This window comes from Varroa destructor, unplaced genomic scaffold, assembly GCF_002443255.2.
Source record: "Varroa destructor unplaced genomic scaffold, Vdes_3.0 BEIS01000001.1, whole genome shotgun sequence".
NCBI classification, from domain to species: Eukaryota; Metazoa; Arthropoda; class Arachnida; order Mesostigmata; family Varroidae; genus Varroa; species Varroa destructor.
In genome coordinates, this window is record NW_019211454.1 from 72,111,445 (window position 1) to 72,131,471 (window position 20,027).

General features: G+C 38.5%; 2 protein-coding genes and 1 long non-coding RNA gene across 5 annotated transcripts; 1 reads left to right on the plus strand and 2 right to left on the minus strand.

Moving 5' to 3' along the window:
• Positions 1-389: 389 nt before the first annotated feature.
• Hpf1 (Histone PARylation factor 1) lies at positions 390-5,217 on the minus strand. 2 transcript variants are annotated; one of them, XM_022788188.2, is made up of 6 exons: positions 5,092-5,217; positions 3,209-3,528; positions 2,821-3,036; positions 2,273-2,468; positions 1,545-1,721; positions 390-1,254 (listed from the first exon to the last, which is right to left on the minus strand). In XM_022788188.2, exons 1-6 carry the CDS (start codon positions 5,207-5,209, stop codon positions 917-919), a joined length of 1,365 nt encoding a protein of 454 aa, XP_022643923.2. In that variant the 5' UTR covers positions 5,210-5,217; the 3' UTR covers positions 390-916. The 2 variants fall into 2 exon arrangements, with proteins under 2 accessions (XP_022643923.2, XP_022643922.1); XM_022788187.2 differs by lacking the exon at positions 5,092-5,217 and adding an exon at positions 4,933-5,082.
• A 2,507-nt stretch (positions 5,218-7,724) lies between these two features.
• On the plus strand, positions 7,725-15,215 carry LOC111255549 (uncharacterized). 2 transcript variants are annotated; one of them, XM_086990354.1, is made up of 4 exons: positions 7,725-8,230; positions 8,532-8,801; positions 10,223-10,447; positions 12,381-15,215. In XM_086990354.1, exons 2-4 carry the CDS (start codon positions 8,655-8,657, stop codon positions 14,685-14,687), a joined length of 2,679 nt encoding a protein of 892 aa, XP_086846480.1. In that variant the 5' UTR covers positions 7,725-8,230; positions 8,532-8,654; the 3' UTR covers positions 14,688-15,215. The 2 variants fall into 2 exon arrangements, with proteins under 2 accessions (XP_086846480.1, XP_022673359.1); XM_022817624.2 differs by having other exon boundaries at positions 8,560-8,801.
• Positions 10,326-18,053, minus strand: LOC111255550 (uncharacterized). Its single transcript, XR_002675545.2, has 5 exons — positions 17,438-18,053; positions 16,999-17,126; positions 11,458-16,531; positions 11,094-11,118; positions 10,326-10,459 (listed from the first exon to the last, which is right to left on the minus strand). It is a non-coding gene; the product is annotated as an uncharacterized LOC111255550 (long non-coding RNA).
• Between the last annotated feature and the right edge of the window lie 1,974 nt (positions 18,054-20,027).

The following is a 20,027-nucleotide window of genomic DNA, read 5'->3' on the forward strand; positions in this document are numbered from 1 at the left end:
TAAAATTAGATGCAAAGCAAACGACAAAATCTAAAATTACCTAAAATGAATGAAATTAGATATATTTATTAGCTATAAAACTCAAAAAGAGATCTTACTCTTAAAACACACTTCTCAGAGAGGCCTTAAGGACATAATAACATTTAACAATAAGCTGCGCACGTCAAAATACGGTTCGAAAGTAGAAAATGACCAAACGAGTGAAAACTTTGACGGGTTCAAATGTAGTTAAAAAAAAATGTGCCTGTCCCATCAGCCTGTTATGGCCCATCAGCAGATAATATTATATTAAACAACCATGCTATTCTAAAGGTAAATCTTTCTTCCTAAAAAATATGTAATATACAGTGTTACCAACTCCACTTCTTACGGCAAAGAAAAAACAAAAATTCTTACTCAGCAATAACATACTTTAATGAAGCTCACACGTTGTTGAAAAATGTTATGTGAATGAAAACTTTACATAAACACTTACTAATATATAAATATATACTGTATATATACATGAAACCAGCCTAACGACCTACGAGCTATAACAATTTAACAACTATGGCATTCTGCTCGAAGGAAAAACTCTAGCCAGGCTTTTCAGGAGTAAAGCCAGACTAAACAAAGTGGTATTAAATGATCCCCATTTCAGTATCGGAGCTATTGCTATCTAGAAAGCTATAAAATTTGCCTGTATAGAATACGCCTATGTAATGTATACCTATTTGAATATATCTCCTCCAAACGACAAGGTCATCTCGTTTTAATGCTTGGCAAATGTACCGATGAGGAGGACACTTTCTTTGCCCTAAGCTCTCAATATCACTATCTGCAATGTACAATGCTCACTACTCTACGGCTTTATGATAAGATCGGCGATTAAAAAACGTATAAGCTATTAAATATCTAATTCAGAAAATCAGCCCGACTACTCCTTGTCAGGCTCTTCACCGTCTGATGCTGCTATTTTACTGAGATAGTCATAATCTTCTGTTTTTCGAGCTGCGAGATGATCCTTAATAATCTCGACAAATTTTGTCCGTTGTAAAAGCGTGTACGCCGTCTGAAGAAGAAACAGTGCAGTGGAATGAAGGCGTTCATTGCCGAATAGAAACAGATCGAGGCCTAGTTCGAGTCCCATGCCATAGTCGCATTCGTCGTTAGCAAAGTTAACCAGCGTGACGATGTCTTGTATCGGTGCAAGTGCCGTCTTTACTTGTGACTGTTGAGCTGATGCGACGTTCTGCATCATACGGCGTAATTCGACTGTAATTAGAAAATATAGGTTAAATATATGTTTTTTTTTCTTTATTACTATTGTTATTATTATTGCTCTAGTTACTCGAACTTATTTTTGAATTTTATATGTCATTCAGATTTGCTTGTTGGACATTGTCCCCGCACGTTCACAAAATAAGAAGAAAGTAACCCCTAGAGATTTAATATAATGAAAATAATCAAACTATTGATATTGAAAGATACTTAACATTAAAGTAATAGTGTTTACGTTAATTATCGAGAAATTAACAAAAAAACAACAACAAAAATTAACATACCGTTAGTCACGGTCAGTGGCCTATATCCGATTTCAGTTTTGTCATCGTAAGGCACTACCATACCGACGTGATGCATGACGTTGCCAACGGCACGTGCCTTTCTTTTTGACTTATAACTCAGCAAATGTTTGTTCTGAGAAACTCTCGAAACGATTTCTAGTACCTGTTCCAAAGTTGCTGGAAAAATTGAATGAAATGTATTAGAAAAAGAGCAAGATATTGATGGCATTTCTGTCAAACAGGGCCAAGCTTTTAATCAAATAACTAAGCGTCTTACGGTAACGCGTGAAAATAAGCACAAAGCTCTGGACTTAAAGTTGCCATCTAGAGAGAGAACAAGATGGTTAAGCTCCTTGACAAAGTTTCAGTTCATAGATTTCTCATTACATCATAACTGCGCAGATCAATTAATCTAGATAAGATTAAAATTTAGAAATGCTATTCCCGTTTAAATTGATCGCACCTATAAACTTATTATTAAAACATTAAAAAATTAATTTTGGAGAGTAAACGCACTGCAATTTTCTTCATGAGTCATTAGTAGGTAACTCGAATCCATAATAACGCACACAATTTATCCGAGAAGACTTACTTACATCTATCTTGGGTAGATAAAACATTATCACGAAATACTATGTATGCTTGACTAGTAGGTCTTGTATAAACAAGTTATAATGAATACCACGTTCTTGCCTGGAGCTAAAAATTTACAAAATATGAGTTGGTACCTTTTTGATCATCTTCGTCTTTCGTTTTCTTGATTTGCTCCTTGATCTGATTGTGTATAACCTGGATTAAATTTGACCCAAGTATTAGTAACTTCCACGGTTGAACGTCTTTTCGGTGAAGCTGGGATTGAGCGACAAACACGGGTTGCTCGCTGGGATCGTCACGGAAATAACCTATATGGCAATCGGAAGCCACCTAAAAGAAGGCAGTATAAATATTCTTGTAATAAGAAAGAAATCATATATATATATATATATAAAAGATTTCTTTCTTAAAAAAAATATATAATATATATATTTTTTTTCCATTTTCTTGGTTAGGCTTGTATATGATTGCACACACGAACGAAAAATATCTGTTAAACTTTATAGCTTATTGTTGAAAAAGTTACCGAAACTACTCTCGAAATACGTCGTGTCATACACGCATTGAATATTATTGCTCCAAGCTTCCACCAAATATCGAATCGTATGAATAGGAATGATACTGTTTAACTCATGAAGACGCGGAATTATCTGTGAAGTGAATTTTCGTAAACACTACTTACATCCACCAAAACTGTCTGAAATTCAGGCGGGTCGTAATAGTATCGATAGTGCAAGTTGAATGCTCTCTTATTGTTTGAATCGACAATTCCTTTAAGTGCAAGTGCATCAAACGGTCCCACAAGTCGATACCCAAGGAGTGGCGCCAGAGCTTCGCGAGGATTGTCCGGGTTCAACTCCGAGCACACACTCCACAAGTCAAATAGATCTTCTGGAAACTGTTCAAAAAGAATCAGTTTCAAAACAAACGTAAACTACATGCTATATATACTTTAATATTTTTCCGGGCATACCGAAATTCGTTTTTCTGCGATTAGCAAATCTATTGTATTTACTTTTTGATAAAATTAAGAACATACATGCAGAATGTTCATGATCGACAAAACGTACTAGCAAATCATAGCAGCTCTCCAGAAAGGCCGCATCTAAGTGTTTTGGTTTAGGTGGTGTCGAAGGCGCCCCAAATTTCTTAGCCGGACTATCGGTGGATGGAAACGCTGGCGGCCGAGCTATTTTTGCTGGAATAGCTTTGGCCTTATTCATGTCACCCGGTTTAGCCTTGGCAGCTGCCGCTGTACGATGAGGATGAGCAAACTCTTGCAAATGATCGATATTCTTCCTGTAGCATAATGGTCCCCATTTGCATAAGGGCTTTGAAGAGTCGTCGGAACTTTCGTCGAGCGGAGCTGTCCGTTTTGTGGCCATATTAACTGTAATATACGGAAGGCCATAAATACTCCAGCACAACACGGAGTGTCCATCATTAGAGCTAAGTGGCTGTTTTAAAACGTCTATTACTAGTACCGAAAAGAGAACAATTAATTGGTATTATACTTTCTGAATATCTTAATTTCAGACCTGAATATCATTGGCCCGCAGGACTATAAAAAACATAATGATAATCGAGTTTACCAAGGACAAAAGACGATCACAATTTGGGCAGCGAAAGACATCACCTAAAAACTATACATTTCCATATGTGTTCGGAAGCTATAAGAAACTATATGGAGGTATAGAATGTGAAAAATGCTCAAGGAATATATAATATTTTATTTCAAAAAAGAGCCTTCGGCTGTTGAGGCTGGAGAACTTTTTTTTAAGTCCTAAACCTTAAAGCACCGAGTGCATGAATTATTTTTAGTGCGGTGAAGATAATAATTAATTTTTTAATAATGTGACTAATATTTCGATTGGAATTAGTAATAATTCCTAAACCGCAGGACAACGACATTCCCAAATATTTGAATGAATCTTATCAAACGCTGGATAAAAAAGATAAATTATTTTTGCATGTCAAAAAATCCCCTTTATGTGGGTTCTGTGCAACACCTCGCCTCCTTCGAATATTATTTACCTAGACCTATACAGGCTTTGGTGATAGTTTTTTATAAATAAATTGATTTGACAAAAAGTCTGGTGGAATATATGGCAACATCTTAAACAATTTGGCAAACAACTTTTCAATTATATAACCCTATAACGGTTGTACTTCTATGGTTACAAACTCTTCATGCCATTTTTTGTTAGCCAGAGAGGCAGGTTGCACTTTATTGATCAGCCTATAGTTGTGCTTGTATAATATCGTTGTTGAATGTTCACAAGCTAGCTATTTTACTAAAGAGTGCTAGATATTTTCATAGATAACATGTCAATGTTTACAGACCACTGATATATATATATATTACAAAAAGATCCATTCGCATACCAATAATCGTATCAACGTATAGATACGTTTCTTGCTATATACGGTCTTGCTTATAACAAGCAGTGGTATTTCAAAGTCTTCCTATTTGAAACAAACAATTACCATTGGCGTTATCAATATATTTTCAAATCCAGTTCAAACATTAGAGCAGGCACGTTTGCGTAAATATATATATATATGTCATATATAAATCTATAAGACAGGTAATGAAATGAAAACTTTAAGTACTTCATAGTTCTAGTATCAATAATTGTTCGAGTATTATCAAATGATTTCGCTGATTCGCACATGCATACTGACATCGTGTGAACCCACGAGAATATTTACATACTATTTCCCTTATCAGCAACGTACTAGAAAATACAATCCAACTTGAGAGGAAAGACTTATTCTTAGTATCCAAACGTACCTTCTACCATTGTTTGCTACCTAAAACACACTAGTAGCACAGTTAAATTCAATGTAAAAATCGGAGGCCATCTTGCTGCACAGAAAACAAAACAGGAGAATGTCAACATACGGGGAAAGATTGCGAATTGCAATAGTCAAATAGAGCAAGTTAGCATACCTAGTAGAAAGATTAGAACGAAGATCCGTCGCACGATTAAGAAATACCGCGAAAATGTTCTCCAACATAAGATACATGAGTCGCCCGTGCAGAGCGTCTGCTTCCGCAATGGGTCCATCCGATGAAAGTTTATGAAATGGTGGATACGCCGGACCGCGCCAAAATTTGAACTGTGCCATAGAAAAGCCAGAGCAGTACCTAGTAAAATACACTTACTGATTCTTGGCAGCACGAAAAGCGTGTGGCCTTTAGATTTCAAATCTAGACCACCTTTCATGCTCTTAAGTTAATATGCAAATACGTTAGCATTGGGTTAACCCTGAGGTCTACCAATATCTACAATAAGCCTTCGGTGTCTTGCGAACGGCCATCGATATCAGATTATTGCCTATATGCTATTCTATATATAATTGAGACTCTGTCTGACCTAGAAAATGATGTAAACCATGAATAAAAGAGCGCCAAACAAAAGAGTAGAATAATCACTTGTGGTTAATCTGGTCTGAAAGGTGAGAAAGATGGTTAACGTGTGATACTACTATCGATTTCACTCGGAATAGGTTCAAGTTCCACAAGTAATTTTAGTACAGAGAATAATTATATTCGAGTGGTCGTAGTTTGTACAACCATACTAAGTATCATAACCACATCGAAGAATATCCAATTCAGATAGCAGTGCTTGGGACCACCCTATTTAACAATCGGTTATGCCAAACGCGTAGGATTCATTCGAGCGCTACTATTTTAATATATGGTTAGGCTCGCCTCCGTCCTCTTCATTTGATTCTCACTCGATTTTGTCAGCTCGATAAAGTCAGAAACCCCAAGGAGCAACGTGCACATCAGAAACTCAATAATTTCTTAATTATTTTTATTTGTTCCAAGAACGATGCCCATCTTTTTAATGTTATACAACTTTGCAACACGTAATAATAAATCGCCGACCGGTCTCTGCTCTCCGTAACATTAAAAATTTGTCGAAAAATGAGGAACGCTATGCACAGGAAGCCGAGTGCAGGCGGTGACCTTTATTCTAAGTCACGTTGTGTCATATCAAAATATTATTTTTTACCGCTTGTCCTTATATAAGCTAAACACACTCATGATCCTACTCGTACACCAGTTGTTGAAGTCAATTTAACCAAATTCTGAGACACTACAGAAAGCTTCACAATATTCTCATAAGTTGAAAGCATATATATACATACATATTTAATTACCCGTTTGTCTCCATCCGAGTAATTACCATTAGTGTGAATCATAATACCATAATCATAACGTTTATTTAAACAATTAATGTTTAGTTGGCGAATATTTAGCGGAGAATAATAATGCAGAACACTATATTAAAACCATAGTGACTGCTACTTAATAACTTAATTCCATGTTGTACAATCATAGTAGGAGTAACTAAGATGACCTTTAAGAAAGGTGCGCCGGTAATGGGGTTCTTTCATGGGGTCGAATCCGGTTTCTTTGGTTTAAACATGAGCAGCTTACCAGCATTACTATTGTTAACTATATAGGACAGTACAAATATGTCTTCTGTCGGTAGTAGTTAATAACAACGGACTGGCAATTTACACGCTATTACCTTACCAAATTGCCTCTGAGGCAAGAGTGAGTTATAAGAGAAATTTCTTTTCGGAACTCACGAACAGTGTAAACAGTGGAGTATAGCATTCATTCTATCGCGGTTGGTCAAATCCTGCTTTTACGCTCGAGTGGAAATTTGAATATTTCCTTTTCGCCAAAAGACCCAGCACCAGTATGCTACAATGTTTATGGGCACAACCCCCAACTATTTTGTACTGCTCGTTTACGTACAGAACCTACGCGAGTCATAGGTGAAGCAATGAAAACAAACTGTTCTACGCCTGCAAACCAATCCGGTTATCTACTTTATGCTCCTTCTCTCTTCGCATCGATCACTTCATATACCTTTCGTATAATTCCGTGCGACAATGTGGTTCGGGAGGGACATCAGTTCCACTGCTTAACTTAAACTACTGCTGACTCTCGTGTTTCCTCCTCATGTTTCATTTCATATCTCTTGCCATTTTGCCTAAGGGCAACAAGACCCAATTTGCGGTCATAGTCGTTCAGTCTCAAGTGCTCTTATCTTTTCATTCTACTCTCTGATAGTAATACCGCATTGTCGAGTTCGTTATTGTCTCGTCCAAATCTGAACAATCCAGGCATACCTTCTTTTCCATGATGTTCTGTTTGATCTGTTAGGTATGTTCAACTACTCTTCATTATTAAAATGTATCAATTAAACACACTCTGTTTATTAAAGGATATTGCACTACGCATTTATACATGTAAATATGAAGATTCGAGCCAGCAGGGCCTATATAAGTTTCTGCACAATTTAACTGCTTGACTCTCAAAATCGGCATATAGTTACCCCACCGTGTCCTGTCAAAAAAAAATATGTTTTCTCCGTGCCCAGCTGTGGGGGGCGATGATGATGATGATAGGCACTAATACAATGCGATGAGCAGTGCCCACAGGCCGGGTGGCCATACACTACAGGGTGACCGACTTAGCTCGTCCTACCTCGGCTCCCCTCTCCCCAATCGCAGCCTCCCAATCTCTCAAATCCAGAGAGGCGCTCATCACCCGAAGCAGCGAGCAGCGAAATCGCGCTACAGTTAGTGCTGCTGCTGGGGCTGCTCGTAGTAAACGGAGCTACTGCTGTGACTGCTATCAGCCGACCGGCGTCGCAAAGAACTCTTACAGGCGGTAGCTGATCGATGCGCTGTACTCACAGCTAGACTATACTGTTTTGAATACGTGCCTATGGTGTTTACTAACAGAAAGGCACGGAACAATAGAGGAGGAGACCATCATTCGGAGTGTGTCCTATGATGTCGTTTATAGCCATGTAAAGCTGTCGTTGTGGCTGTAGATTTTATTGTTTTTGTTGAATCAAAGGGGAGCATTGACTGGTTTATGCCATTATTGATGGAAATATCGTCTGGTGTTGTGTGACGTCTTGGTGATACATTAAAACCCCTCCTCTACGTCCATGTTCGTGATGAAGGTGTTATTCGAATTGTTTTTGTGTGTGTAAGACTGGAACCGGAACGCGAATTAAGTAGCCCGGGGTCTCTACGTAGACTTCGGCGTTGATGTAAATTAAACTGGAGAGTGTTTGCCGTGGAAACTTTTTTTTATCAAAATTACAACCGGTGGCTAGTTTAGCATGCGCATTTACATAGAGATACAAAAACGCATGATGGATAGCACTTAGTTAAATATAAAAACCTAAAGGAAGTCCAACTTTGCTACTTCAGCCGTACTCAACAGACTGGAAACGTTAAATACTTAGTCAGTCGATTATCTTCGTATGCGAAGAAAAACCTAGCCCTCAAAGGAGTAAATATCGATAATTCGATTTTACTCCTATTCTGTTTTTGTCTTCCGTCCCATAGTATCCACTTGAGTTGTTCTGTGTTGAAGGTGACAGTGTTCTACTCGGCGCTTTGGTTGTGGCTTCTGTCGGAGTTTTCATTTTTTTCGCGTAAGTGAGGCAACTGTGAAGGTTTTGTCGAAGGATGAACGTGGACTTGGGGGCCTCGACAGGACCGATGAAGATGAGCAGAATTTCTGCAGGGGGCAATGTCTTTGGGGTTCACGGGAGCAAAGTCGATCTGGAACCAAGTGAAGAAGAACTTGTCGACTATAGTAGTAAATTTCCTGAGGTGAGGAGAAACGATAGCCATATTCACAACTTTTATAACAATATACGAACAGTATACAAAATCAGTAATAGTGACCATGAAAGTAAATAAAGCTTTACAGAGAAATACTATAATCACAAATGAAGAGCCCTGTTAACTATAATGTGTAGTAGAATCATTCGTGTAGCTATATATTCTATGAGCTATAATATTGTAAGCACTTTTCATGATGGCAGAATGTTTTAAAAAGGATATTTTAATAACATATAAGTTTCACTGTACTGAGTAATGCACTCATTTTACGTGGCACAACTTTTTTTGAATAAACTGTTAATGCGACATGATAAGTTAAAATGATTATGAGTTATCTCTCAGAACTTTATAACTACCTTACGTAAATGTCGCAATACTAAACAGTGGGAAGTATTGTGCCAGTAGTAAAATGTGCACGAATTGTTAATTTTTTGCCTTGCTTTGAGCATGTCCTACCTAAATAAGTGAGCCAGCACGTTCTTTGAGATCCCAATAGAAAAACTTTTTATTACAAACTCATATCTGTCAACGTGGTGCATTGATAAAAGTTTAAAAGTAACTGTACTTCACAACTACTGTAGATACAATACAGAAATTATGTACACTCTTGTCGAACAGAATTTAGGGGACTTTTACCAGTAGACACAATCTAACCATTCGGGTCCATTCGATCCGAGGCCTAAAAACTACTGAACTCTATTCATTAATTTTAATTAACACTAAATTGTGAATTGCCATCTATATCAGACTTGGCAGACTGTTCCAGGCCACAAAATAATAAGTGCTATCCCTAGTAAACTTAAAAACAAAGTACCCAAGATAGGAAGAAATGTGTTTAGGTGCTCATCCACAGACTGGCTTAACAAAACTATGAACACTACCTGCTATTCTCCCATGTCATATTTCGAAGAACTAAATTTTCTACTGGCTATAAAATCCGAGAACTTGAAATAGAAAAAACAGCAAAAGGGTATGTTTTTTAAAATTTCCATTCTTTTTAGGCTTTTTTTTCGTGCCTCTAGTATGCTGTTTGTGATACACGTTGAGAATTCGGTCTTAAGATACTACTCACAAAAGGTGTTTCCACTATGCTTACCTTGGCGTATTCACCATGCAGCTGATGGACGACTAGTAGCTTTTACGAATATGGCTCTAGCATAAGAAGCTGTTCTGTGTTCGCTTACGCTGCTTTAATTCGATAATCATGGCTATATTTAATAACTAGAAACAGTTACTAATATAGATTAGTACTCTTGTAAGCATGCTTAACCGTAATGATTAATAGGGTGGTTATGTGGGCAGACACCACGATCATCAATCAGTACAGTTGTTTTCACGTTGCTAAATATCTGCGAACCCAAGGCTTGAAGGACTTCCGTTATACCTTCCAAATTCTTTTCTATCACTAGGCGATGGATGAGCCGAAGACGCGTGCTGAGACATCATCATCATCTTACCAAGAAGATGACGTTCCGCGCGTCTACTGTACGGAAGGTACCCCACGCCACATAAGCCGAGCATCGTCTGCCGGTGACCTTAGCGGGGGTGACAAGCGAAGGCAACCAGCCACAATTCATGAGCAGGAAGAGGTGAAGCTTGCGAGCCACACCGCTACGGCCAATGCCACCCCACAGGTAGGCAGCATACTAAAACCGTTTAATCGAGAATTTTGATTAATTGTTGAGGTAGATACGTAGTCGTCAAATTTTAAAATATGTTTGTGTAGTGAACTACCAATTGTGAGGTCGATGTGATTACTAGTAAAGCTAAAAAAATTACAATAGGGTTTAAACTAGAAACGTTAAGATGAGATAGATGTGTTAGGCTCGGTTGAATTATTTCATGAATTGAAGTCATATTATTACATCGAAATGTGTATATAGACAATGGTTAATGCATTATAATTGGGTATTTTAATTACTGCAATTTGAAAAATTATATATTACTAGGCGACTTTCGGAAAGTTGTCCCTAGGAATTTCAAAGGGAAAGGAAGTTATAAACCTTTTGTTTTGCGCCGGGCAAAAGCACGACCGCTAGTTTCACAAATGCACATAGAATATATAAAATCTGAATTGGAATATATATCAATTATGACATTCCTTATACGAATGTCAAATTTTACGTAACACAATCGAGTCCATTTTCTACTAAAATGGAAACATTAGCGTTTTATAAGTAGCAGTCCTTAGTGAAAAAAAAACTTCCTATCAATCACGACGCGTTAACTCCTTATCATAGCTGCTATGATATCTTCTAGTCATGTCTTTAGCAGGATTACCATTTCAGCATGATGTATCGACGACCTAAAAGCATAAAGGAAATTACGGGACACGTGTTAGTATATATCTATTTTATAGTGTCATTGAAGCCAAAAGTTAAGGTAGACGTTATCGTGGTCACCATATTGAATATGCAATTGCCAAATGACATGGCCGAGTGCTCCAAGTTCGCTAATATCATCCCGTTGGTATACTCTCAGTTCGATTAACGATCAAAATTCGGATCGCTTGTTAACAGAGCATGCAAGGCAAGGTATAATCAGGCGGTCAATATGATATAAACGACATTATAGCCATGCGCATTCACATATCGTAGCATTCGTATATTATATATACGTACAAGCATGCATCTCCACCAAGTACCTCCTCAGAGTTGACGATGCCGCTTATATTTGAATTACCGGCGGGGAAACCGGTTTATGAGTAAGCTCTAACGCTTGCAGCTTTCGCTGATGGTCTGTCGCGAGCTGTTAATTGTATGGAGAAATAGCAGCTGTTGTACCAGCGTACGAGGAAAAATATTCTCTCTATAATGGTGTATGCGAAAATCTCGCTGTCGGTGCAGTCGATCTCTGTTGACGCTGGTTTCTCAACTGTAAATTATAGTGATTATGTTGGTGATTGTTGTTATGATTACTGCAGATGTGCTTGTTGGTGGTCAAAATGACGATACTGTTCTTTCATCAATGCGAAAATTTTGCTAAATCAGGCCTCATTTTTCCCTTCACCTCGAACATGGAATTTGCAAGCAATTACGCAATGACGCGTCCAGATGTACTAGTATTCACAACAGCACTAACAAGCTTTGACTCTTTCTAGATTCCATCTTATTATTAATGTCATTTGTTCTATATATGCGCCAATATACTGTACAGTGAATATCACGAGATAAATTAGATGCAGAACTTTAAAATCGGACCGTTGGGAAGTTATAAAAAAAATGCACGTTCAGCTGCAACCGTCCACGTAAGATGGATATGAGGTATTCAAAGAACAAAGATTCAAAATAAGGAAAAATAGACTAACTACCTTATACTCATATAACGGAACATTGACTATTATTTCTATTAATAGTACATACACTTGTATAAGCAAAAAGTCAATTGCAGTCAGTACTTCAGCGTTCTGGATGTACCCATATTAGTGATAGGAATATACAATGGTCATATCTCCACGTTAACTGGTTTATTAACTACCTATGGGAATATAGATTGTTTTCACTCAAAATAAAAATACTACAATAACACCAATTCATATGTGTTTTTTTTTGGTATTTATCTGTACAGGTGTGGTCACGTAGCAGTTCTCCTAATTCACTTATCAGTTACTGTATCAACGGTCAACAAGTTGATGATGCACACTCTGTAATTTCGGAATTTAGTCGTCAGCCCTCGGGCATTATCTCACCATCTGATTTACCTGACTCTCCAGGGCAAACCATGCCACCATCTCCAAAAGATCGTCGGCGCAACCAACATCACTACACGGGATCTTCAGAACAAACAAAGCAATTTCAAAGTCCGGGCCATGTTGGACACACAACTCAACAGATTGCCTATGGTTATCATCCAACAATGCACCAGGGAAATTCGCAAATGACGCAGTCAACTCATTTTACTCCGATTTCTATTGATGAAAGCAAAATGGAATCGACAGCGCCTGTTCCACCACTAGTTAGGCCTCATGCAGAGTCTCGACCAATGCGATCGTACGCCGACTCCAAGATGGTGGGTGACCCATACATGTTGGATGACTCGTTACATAATTATCGTACTGAAGATACTCCAGCCAATTTGTCAGCCGCCACGAGCTTTTCAGATCTCAGCAGTATCTGTCCGAGAAGTGACTATAGCACTCCGATACCACGGCCGCGTCGCCGTAAGCCCATGACTCCGCTGCAGGACAGCTCACAGATACCGTTAGAATCACCACACCATCCAGACATGTTTAGTCCACTTGGCCAGTCCGAAACATTGATGCCACTGCCTCTGAGCCCCGCAAATTCACAGCAACAGCAACAGCAACAACAACAGCAGCAGCAGCAGCAGCAGCAGCAACAACAACAACAGCAGCAAGAGCAACAACACAGAAGTAACGATAGAAGTTTTGACGACCAGAAATCCGAGTCTTCATATGGATTTAAGCCAAGAACACTGCCAAGGAGGGTTCGACTCAATCCCTCAGCGCCAGAAGTGCCATTCACCAATGGTAATACGAACAAATCGATGCCAGATCTCGATAAAGAAGGCAACAATAATCAAGATTCCGATTCCAACTCTGAGGATGAAGAACTCCTTCGCCAAGTTATCAACCGAGGAAGACCTGCACGATCCAATCATAACAATAATAATTCTGTTACTGGCACGAACGCCATCCCATCCGCCTCGAAGGTACAGGCAAATGCTAACGAACAAGAAGCTGATTCCGATACGGAATCGGACAACCAGGAAATTATCGATGAGCTGATTAAGGCTGGTCGGCCAGCATCTAGAAACCAGATGGCTATACGCAAAGGAGAACCTTCACTGGACAATCGGAACCGGGGACATCAGGTTGGTGCTGACAAGTTAAAAGAAGATAGATTCAAGGCTGCACGCTCAATGGAAGATCTCAATTCCCCCCAAAAGACTGTAAAAAAAGGTAGTACAAACTTTCGGGTGCGCGAACAACCACTACGTGGTGCAGAGGGAGGAATTCCCAAGCAAAATATTGCTAGGGCACAATCTATGAAAAGCAATAAGTCTCTAGGTTATGACCAGATGCACGATCGGCGTCAAACAAAAACTCCTGATCCAGGCGATGCCGGAGAACGCTTTCAACACCACAATATGCAAGGCTTTCATAATAAGCCTGTCTCCAAGGTTAGTCCCATGAGACCCCAGACCCAACACAGAGATCAACCTTCAACCTCGTTTGGTTCGAAAAAAAACCGTGCTACAGAGGGAGAAGATGCTTGTCCAAAGCTGGCCCTTTTGTCACCGCTGAGAAGTTCTGTACGCCAGAGTCGGCAGACATGTGTGAAAAAGACTACGGAAATAGCCTCTGGCGACATGTCTGATAATAGTGGTGAGGAATTTCCCCCTCGACCACCAAAGCCGCCACAGTTTCGTAGTGTCCCTCGACCCCCTGTAGACGTCTCCCAGGCTGAGTTTGTAGCTTCCTCACCGGAGCCTGTTAATACCTCCATACCTGACGTTATTCCCTCTATACCTCAAATAGACGAAGTTCCAGTTGTTCATGATGAAAGCGTTATATCGCCAGCACCACTACAATCGGAAGAAAACAATAATATTAATCACGATGACAAATCTCAAGTGCCTCCCGAACCTCCTGAAGACTGCGACGATATTACTGTGTTGTTCTTCAAATTTACGGATTCGAATCGAAGCTACACAAGACGTTTCCTTAAGACCAATCCGTTTCAATCAGTTGTAAACTATCTTCAGAGCAAGGGCTTTCCTCCAGACAAGTATAAAATTTTTGTGGCAGGAGTGTTTCGCTTTAAGCGAGAAGTCGCTTCGAAGTGTTTCAACAAAACTCTCGCTGAATTAAAGATGGTTCCTAAAAAGACACTTATTGTCAAACCTCAATGAAATGTATACTGTGTCCCGGATCCTTATTTAATAGTCTATATCTGTAAACAAGTTTAGCGGGATGCCGCAGTTCTTATTAATCTAGCTTACGTTAATTGTAATCACACGCTACTGAACTGCAGTCTAACGTCTACTGATTATTTTCTCAAAGTCAGAATTTAACAGATTCAAAAGTACTCACTTGTTTATGGCTATCAAAGGATACAAAAGGATATAAAGAAGAAGAGTGTCTCAAATGAACATTAACAATACCGATACTCAATGGACATCTTTTTGCCTAAAAAGATGTGAGGCAAATAAGCGTGAATATGTTCTTGCCATAACTTACTATAATTTTTTCGACACGCCTTCCTGCAATACAGTTCATGTTTACAATTTAATGCGTTCTGTATAGAACAATGCAATGTATGCAATATTGTACCAGATCAGATGCCTCTGAATGTATAGAGACGTGCCTATCTATTCACGGGTTCATTTTGACGACATTACAGGTTGACTGAAGTTGAATAAACATTACTACATAAATTATATGGTGAAAAATATTTTCGACTGCGAGATTTCGATTTAACGTCTCGACTTTATTGAAAGGGGTTTTCCTTTAGCAGGTATTTCTTCACAAGAGATAATGAAAAATAAGATCAGTTTAAGAGTTTGCTATCTTAGCTGAAAACAGCAAGAAAAATGGGGAAACAAACTGGTTAATTTAAGAACGACTAGAAAGCAGTATAGAATGATAAAACGAACTTATACTGTTCTCACTCTTAGTGCTAGCAGCACATGTATTGTCACAAGAGGAGACACTACAACCATAGTTTTTGTGTTTGATTTACTTTATTATTTAAGAGGGTTTCATTGAATCCCTGTACCTTATGATTTTGTATAGCGGTCACGTACGCTCGTTTAAGCCTTTTCGTATTAAGAAAAAAACATTTACGGTTTACTAACAATAATTGTGTGCGTACTAAGTAAGAGATTGCGAGTGTGTTAAAGCGAGTCGATGTACGCATAATGACTGCTATGATTGTTAATTATTGGCAACTCATTGTGTTTCCGGAGGCTTAAAACTTTGTTTTTTGGAAACGGTTCGGCAAGAAAATTCGATAACTCACTGAATCGAATTGAGTAACACTTAGTTATACCAGTACGTACCTAACCTACGTATTCTGCTACAGCGACACAAAAACCCCTTTTGTGTATAGAGTACATGAATTGTGTGTATAGATAAAATAGATACTGAAAATGCTATAAAGCGAAAGTAATGTGTGCATATTAAAAAAAGTTGCCGATTTTCTTCGCACTAATGTACATATAGCTCATGAGCAGTCGAATCTCGGAGATCATCTGAGACATTAGCGAGCCATGTGTTTAACTGCAGAACATAACTGTCGGGAGCGAATTTCTGGAAATAAGACTAGACTTGCATCGAAGAAAGATTTGCGCCGCAGTCTCATCGCTTGCGCTTTTCGCCTCTCGGCCTTCCCATTAAGCTCCTTCCGGTACCCGTTAACCCTGTTCGCGAATAGTTCTGCCAACCGCTTTGCACAGACGTCATTGCAATTTGAGTGTACAGACGTCCGAAAAGATTTACTACGGATTCATATTATAGAAGACGTCTTAGATCCTCGTTAACTTTTTTTACGCAATGAATACAATGCGGATAGTTTCCTAGCGACTCTAGCTAGTAGTATATTTACGGTCTGCTATTTTGCAAATATCTTCGAAAGTATAGGTTAATAGCTTTCGAAGCGTCAGAGCTCGTTATTTCTCCATCAGTGTCAATCTTCCTTTAATCTTGCGGCTCGATTTTAGCTTAAGCAGTTGATCCTATAGTTGTGAGTATACTCCTGAAAGCGTAAAAGCAGGTAAGTCACATCAACTTGACCTGCGTGAAAAAGTACTCATAATGGGGTCAATTAATCACTTATTACTTCAGCCATAATATGCGCCTAATATATATTTCGATTAATTATATAATGTAAACTGCAGATGCGATAAATCAAAGAAGCTCTTATACGAAGTTTTCTTCAATCACGTTGACGTCTTTTTATTCGACTGATTTTTTTATCTTTAATTTTTTCATGTTGATTATAATCACTTAATTAGCCAACTGTTTTTTTCTGAATCTCCTGCGCGGCTGCTGATATATAGCCGTATAGATTGGACATTTTCGCTTAGCTTTTTGGTATTGTGATAAACTGCCTTTTAAATAAATATGTAAATATAATATATACTGCCACTTAATTGCTCGATCATTCGGAAATTACTTGAGCTACGTAGTGGTAGCCTATTTGTGTACGAAACTTAGGCATACCTGAGGTGACCTAGATTCAGAACCGGGCGTATATACGCTTCGTTTTACGCTATGATACAACAGCGTAAGGCAATGCTTAACGGCAGTACTGGTCGTAAAGCTCAATGCATTTATTATCTAGAATAAAACTGATAAAAGGAAAAAGCTCAGTTACCTCTTCTCCCACATGCATCAACTCAGTATAAAGCACGACCGTGCTATTTAAAATATAAACTGAAACTAAACATGTTTCAGCGTGTTCAAATAAATTAAAACCGATTTTGGCGCGGCTACTGTCAAGATTATACGTTCATCCAATATTCTGGGTGCTAGAAGAACACTAATCCTTCCGAAAACAAGAGACCAAAATCATCATAGCAAAGGTTCATATTTGAAATATGAAAGAAGATTACTTATTGAGTAGTATTTTCGCGTTTTCGCACAAAGACTGCAAACTTACATAACCGAGTCCACGCCGTTGTTGCCTGTTATGTCAATGAATCCGGGAAGACTTGCACAGGTTAAAACGGAAGATCTGCAGTTCTTAAACTTAACTGGTCAAAAATGTACCAAAGAGGACAAAAAGACAATTCTAATAACGTTGAAATACCTGTAAATTTGTGTGAATTACAACAGTTAATCCATTCTCGGCCCTACGCAACCCTTCGCGTGTTTTAGGGAGTTTTGCCTTTTTGAGACTAACTTTTTAACAACGTTGGCCTATTACCGGCCCAAAGTTTTAGTCAATTGGATTTTGTAAATTTGAAACAAGATGTGATGTGTGTTAGCAAGACGTGCCAGCATTAATTCACTCGCAGTAATCGTTAAAAATTACTCAGGAATATAGAGAAGACATGTATATGAGACATTCAATTCTCAGCAGTGAATTTAAACTTATAGGCTTAATTCGACGAAAGGGTAGTCAGCTGTCGTTGTGTTGTGTTGAAACGTAACACGCCTTTAGACTGTGCAATAGTCTGCAGACGACAGCGCCAGCTGAGTAAGAACGAGCTCTTCTTCTCAGCTATGCGCCAGCAAGGTGTCAACTAGTTAGCTTTTTTCGTGACGGGTCACGAGTTGTGTGTCACTGATATCATTTATACCACATGTACGTGTTGAGTTAGGCGCTACGATTTAGTGAATGCGGTTAATCATTGAGAGTCATTAATGTTTATTTTTATTCTCGGTTAGCAGTGATACCTGACGCGCCGTATTTCGGTTGCAGGCCATCGCCTTTGGTTAGTTAAATGTCCAAATTTTTTCATGTTATAATTTTCCAGATTTTCTATTTTAGGCGACAGATGTAAATGATCTAAAGGTCACTTTGAACATTCATTCCCGCACTGATATGCAGTTATATAGTAGTCGTAGACGAGGCTTTATGGTTGCACTTTAGCCTATGATCTAATATGCAAGCCGTTCATTAGAAGCTGGGATATTATCAATGCGTGAAACGCCTATGTTGGCACACAACGGAGTCTGTTCTGAATATTTCAGATAAATTAGCAATATGGTTCTCTGTGATCTGTCAGTCCTACTTTAAGTTGGACGCCAAATAAGAAAGACAAACAGATCTGAGTGTCATATTTACATATTGGTCTATGTCACGAAGTACAAGGCAGCTATTCTTCTATCTCTAAGGGCTTCTAATTGAAGCCCTTGCGTAAATGAAGAGAGACAATTTTTGTTAATTGGGTGTTTTTAGGCGAGATAGAAGAGAGACGCATCCTCTGTACTCATGTATGCCCGGAGCTAGTAAAGTGATCAACTCATTAGTTCGGTGCTTAAGTTATACTTATTAGACGATGCGGTTGACAGCTTATGAGCGCACCAGCATGACGACCTCACATAGTTATCTAGTAACAATCTCCGAGGAGATAATGAAAGAATAGGCGAAAAATGGAGCGATTAGCTATAATTCGAAAGCCGGCTATTTCCGTAATTTTTGTGAAATTGTCAAATGACCTTATAAGGAAAGGGTTTGCAGAAAGAGAAACTTAAACAAACGGCCAACATTCCGGTAGATTCCTATCGTCAATTTAGGTGTATCTTAGAAGCAGACTGAGTTCAATAGCAGATTCACCGCCGGCGCAGTAGAAGCTATGAACATTAGAAGTTGTCGGATTTGTCAAACGTACGTCTTTGTACGTATGCATATTATAGCTGTGAAACAGTTTTAGACACGACTAAACTATAAAGACCTTAGCAAGAAAGCGATCGCCTTGCATCCGTGGTTCGAGAAAGCGGAAGTAGATTTTAAAAAGAGCTTCACAGAAGGTTCTTGTAGCTTCTGTCGAAAATGGCCAGAATCCATGACGATTTAATCGAAGTGGAGATGGTCGACACGAAGTTCTAAGACTACTACAGCATCAACACTCCTGGTAACCCATACATTCGGCTTACGATAGTTTCTTTGGAAAACAGTTGGAAGAACCTCATGAACGAGGTCAAAGAGCGTCAAAACAAACTTAACACGGAGAATCGAAGATATGAAAAAACCGGAAAAATGATGGACAATTTTCACCAATTTGTGAGACATGAAGTCCAGCTTTGGCATCCGTTCGGTTCTGGTAATTAAATGTATCTTTGTAGTCCTAAAATAATAGAAGTGCTTCTCCAGTGCGATTCCTTTTAAGAAACAAGACATTGAAATAGAACCATTGCACATGCACACATAGAATGCACATGATCAATGTTTAATTATGAAAATAAAGTTAATGTTATTTTTAGGTAAAAACTGATAGTTATTTTTTGCGTACAACCAACCTAACATAAATCTTTATAGCCGAGTTCTTGATGTATGAAGAATGGTTCAAATATAAATTAGAATGTCTCTCTAAAAAGAATTAAATATGCTAACAGTTATTTCACAAAAGTACATATTTCGATACCATTGCTATTATTCTTTTTGTCAGAAAGAGCTAGAGTTGTTTATCTGTGTAGAAAGAACTATCGCGCACAAGCTTAGTAAAGGTCCGAAGGCGAAGACTTTTTAGAAACTTTCAACTTAAAACTAAGAGAACTTCCGGCTAAAAATTAAAAAAAAAAAG

Coding starts and splice junctions, on each gene's coding strand:
- Hpf1 (XM_022788188.2), bottom strand. CDS start 5,209: ATGGACCCATTGCGGAAGCAGACGCTCTGCACGGGCGACTCATGTATC. Junction 1,722..2,272: donor AGACGAAGATGATCAAAAAG/GTACCAACTCAT, acceptor CAATTTTTCCAG/CAACTTTGGAACAGGTACTA. Junction 1,255..1,544: donor GCCACTGACCGTGACTAACG/GTATGTTAATTT, acceptor TTCTAATTACAG/TCGAATTACGCCGTATGATG.
- LOC111255549 (XM_086990354.1), top strand. CDS start 8,655: ATGAACGTGGACTTGGGGGCCTCGACAGGACCGATGAAGATGAGCAGA. Junction 8,802..10,222: donor ATAGTAGTAAATTTCCTGAG/GTGAGGAGAAAC, acceptor TTCTATCACTAG/GCGATGGATGAGCCGAAGAC. Junction 10,448..12,380: donor CGGCCAATGCCACCCCACAG/GTAGGCAGCATA, acceptor TTATCTGTACAG/GTGTGGTCACGTAGCAGTTC.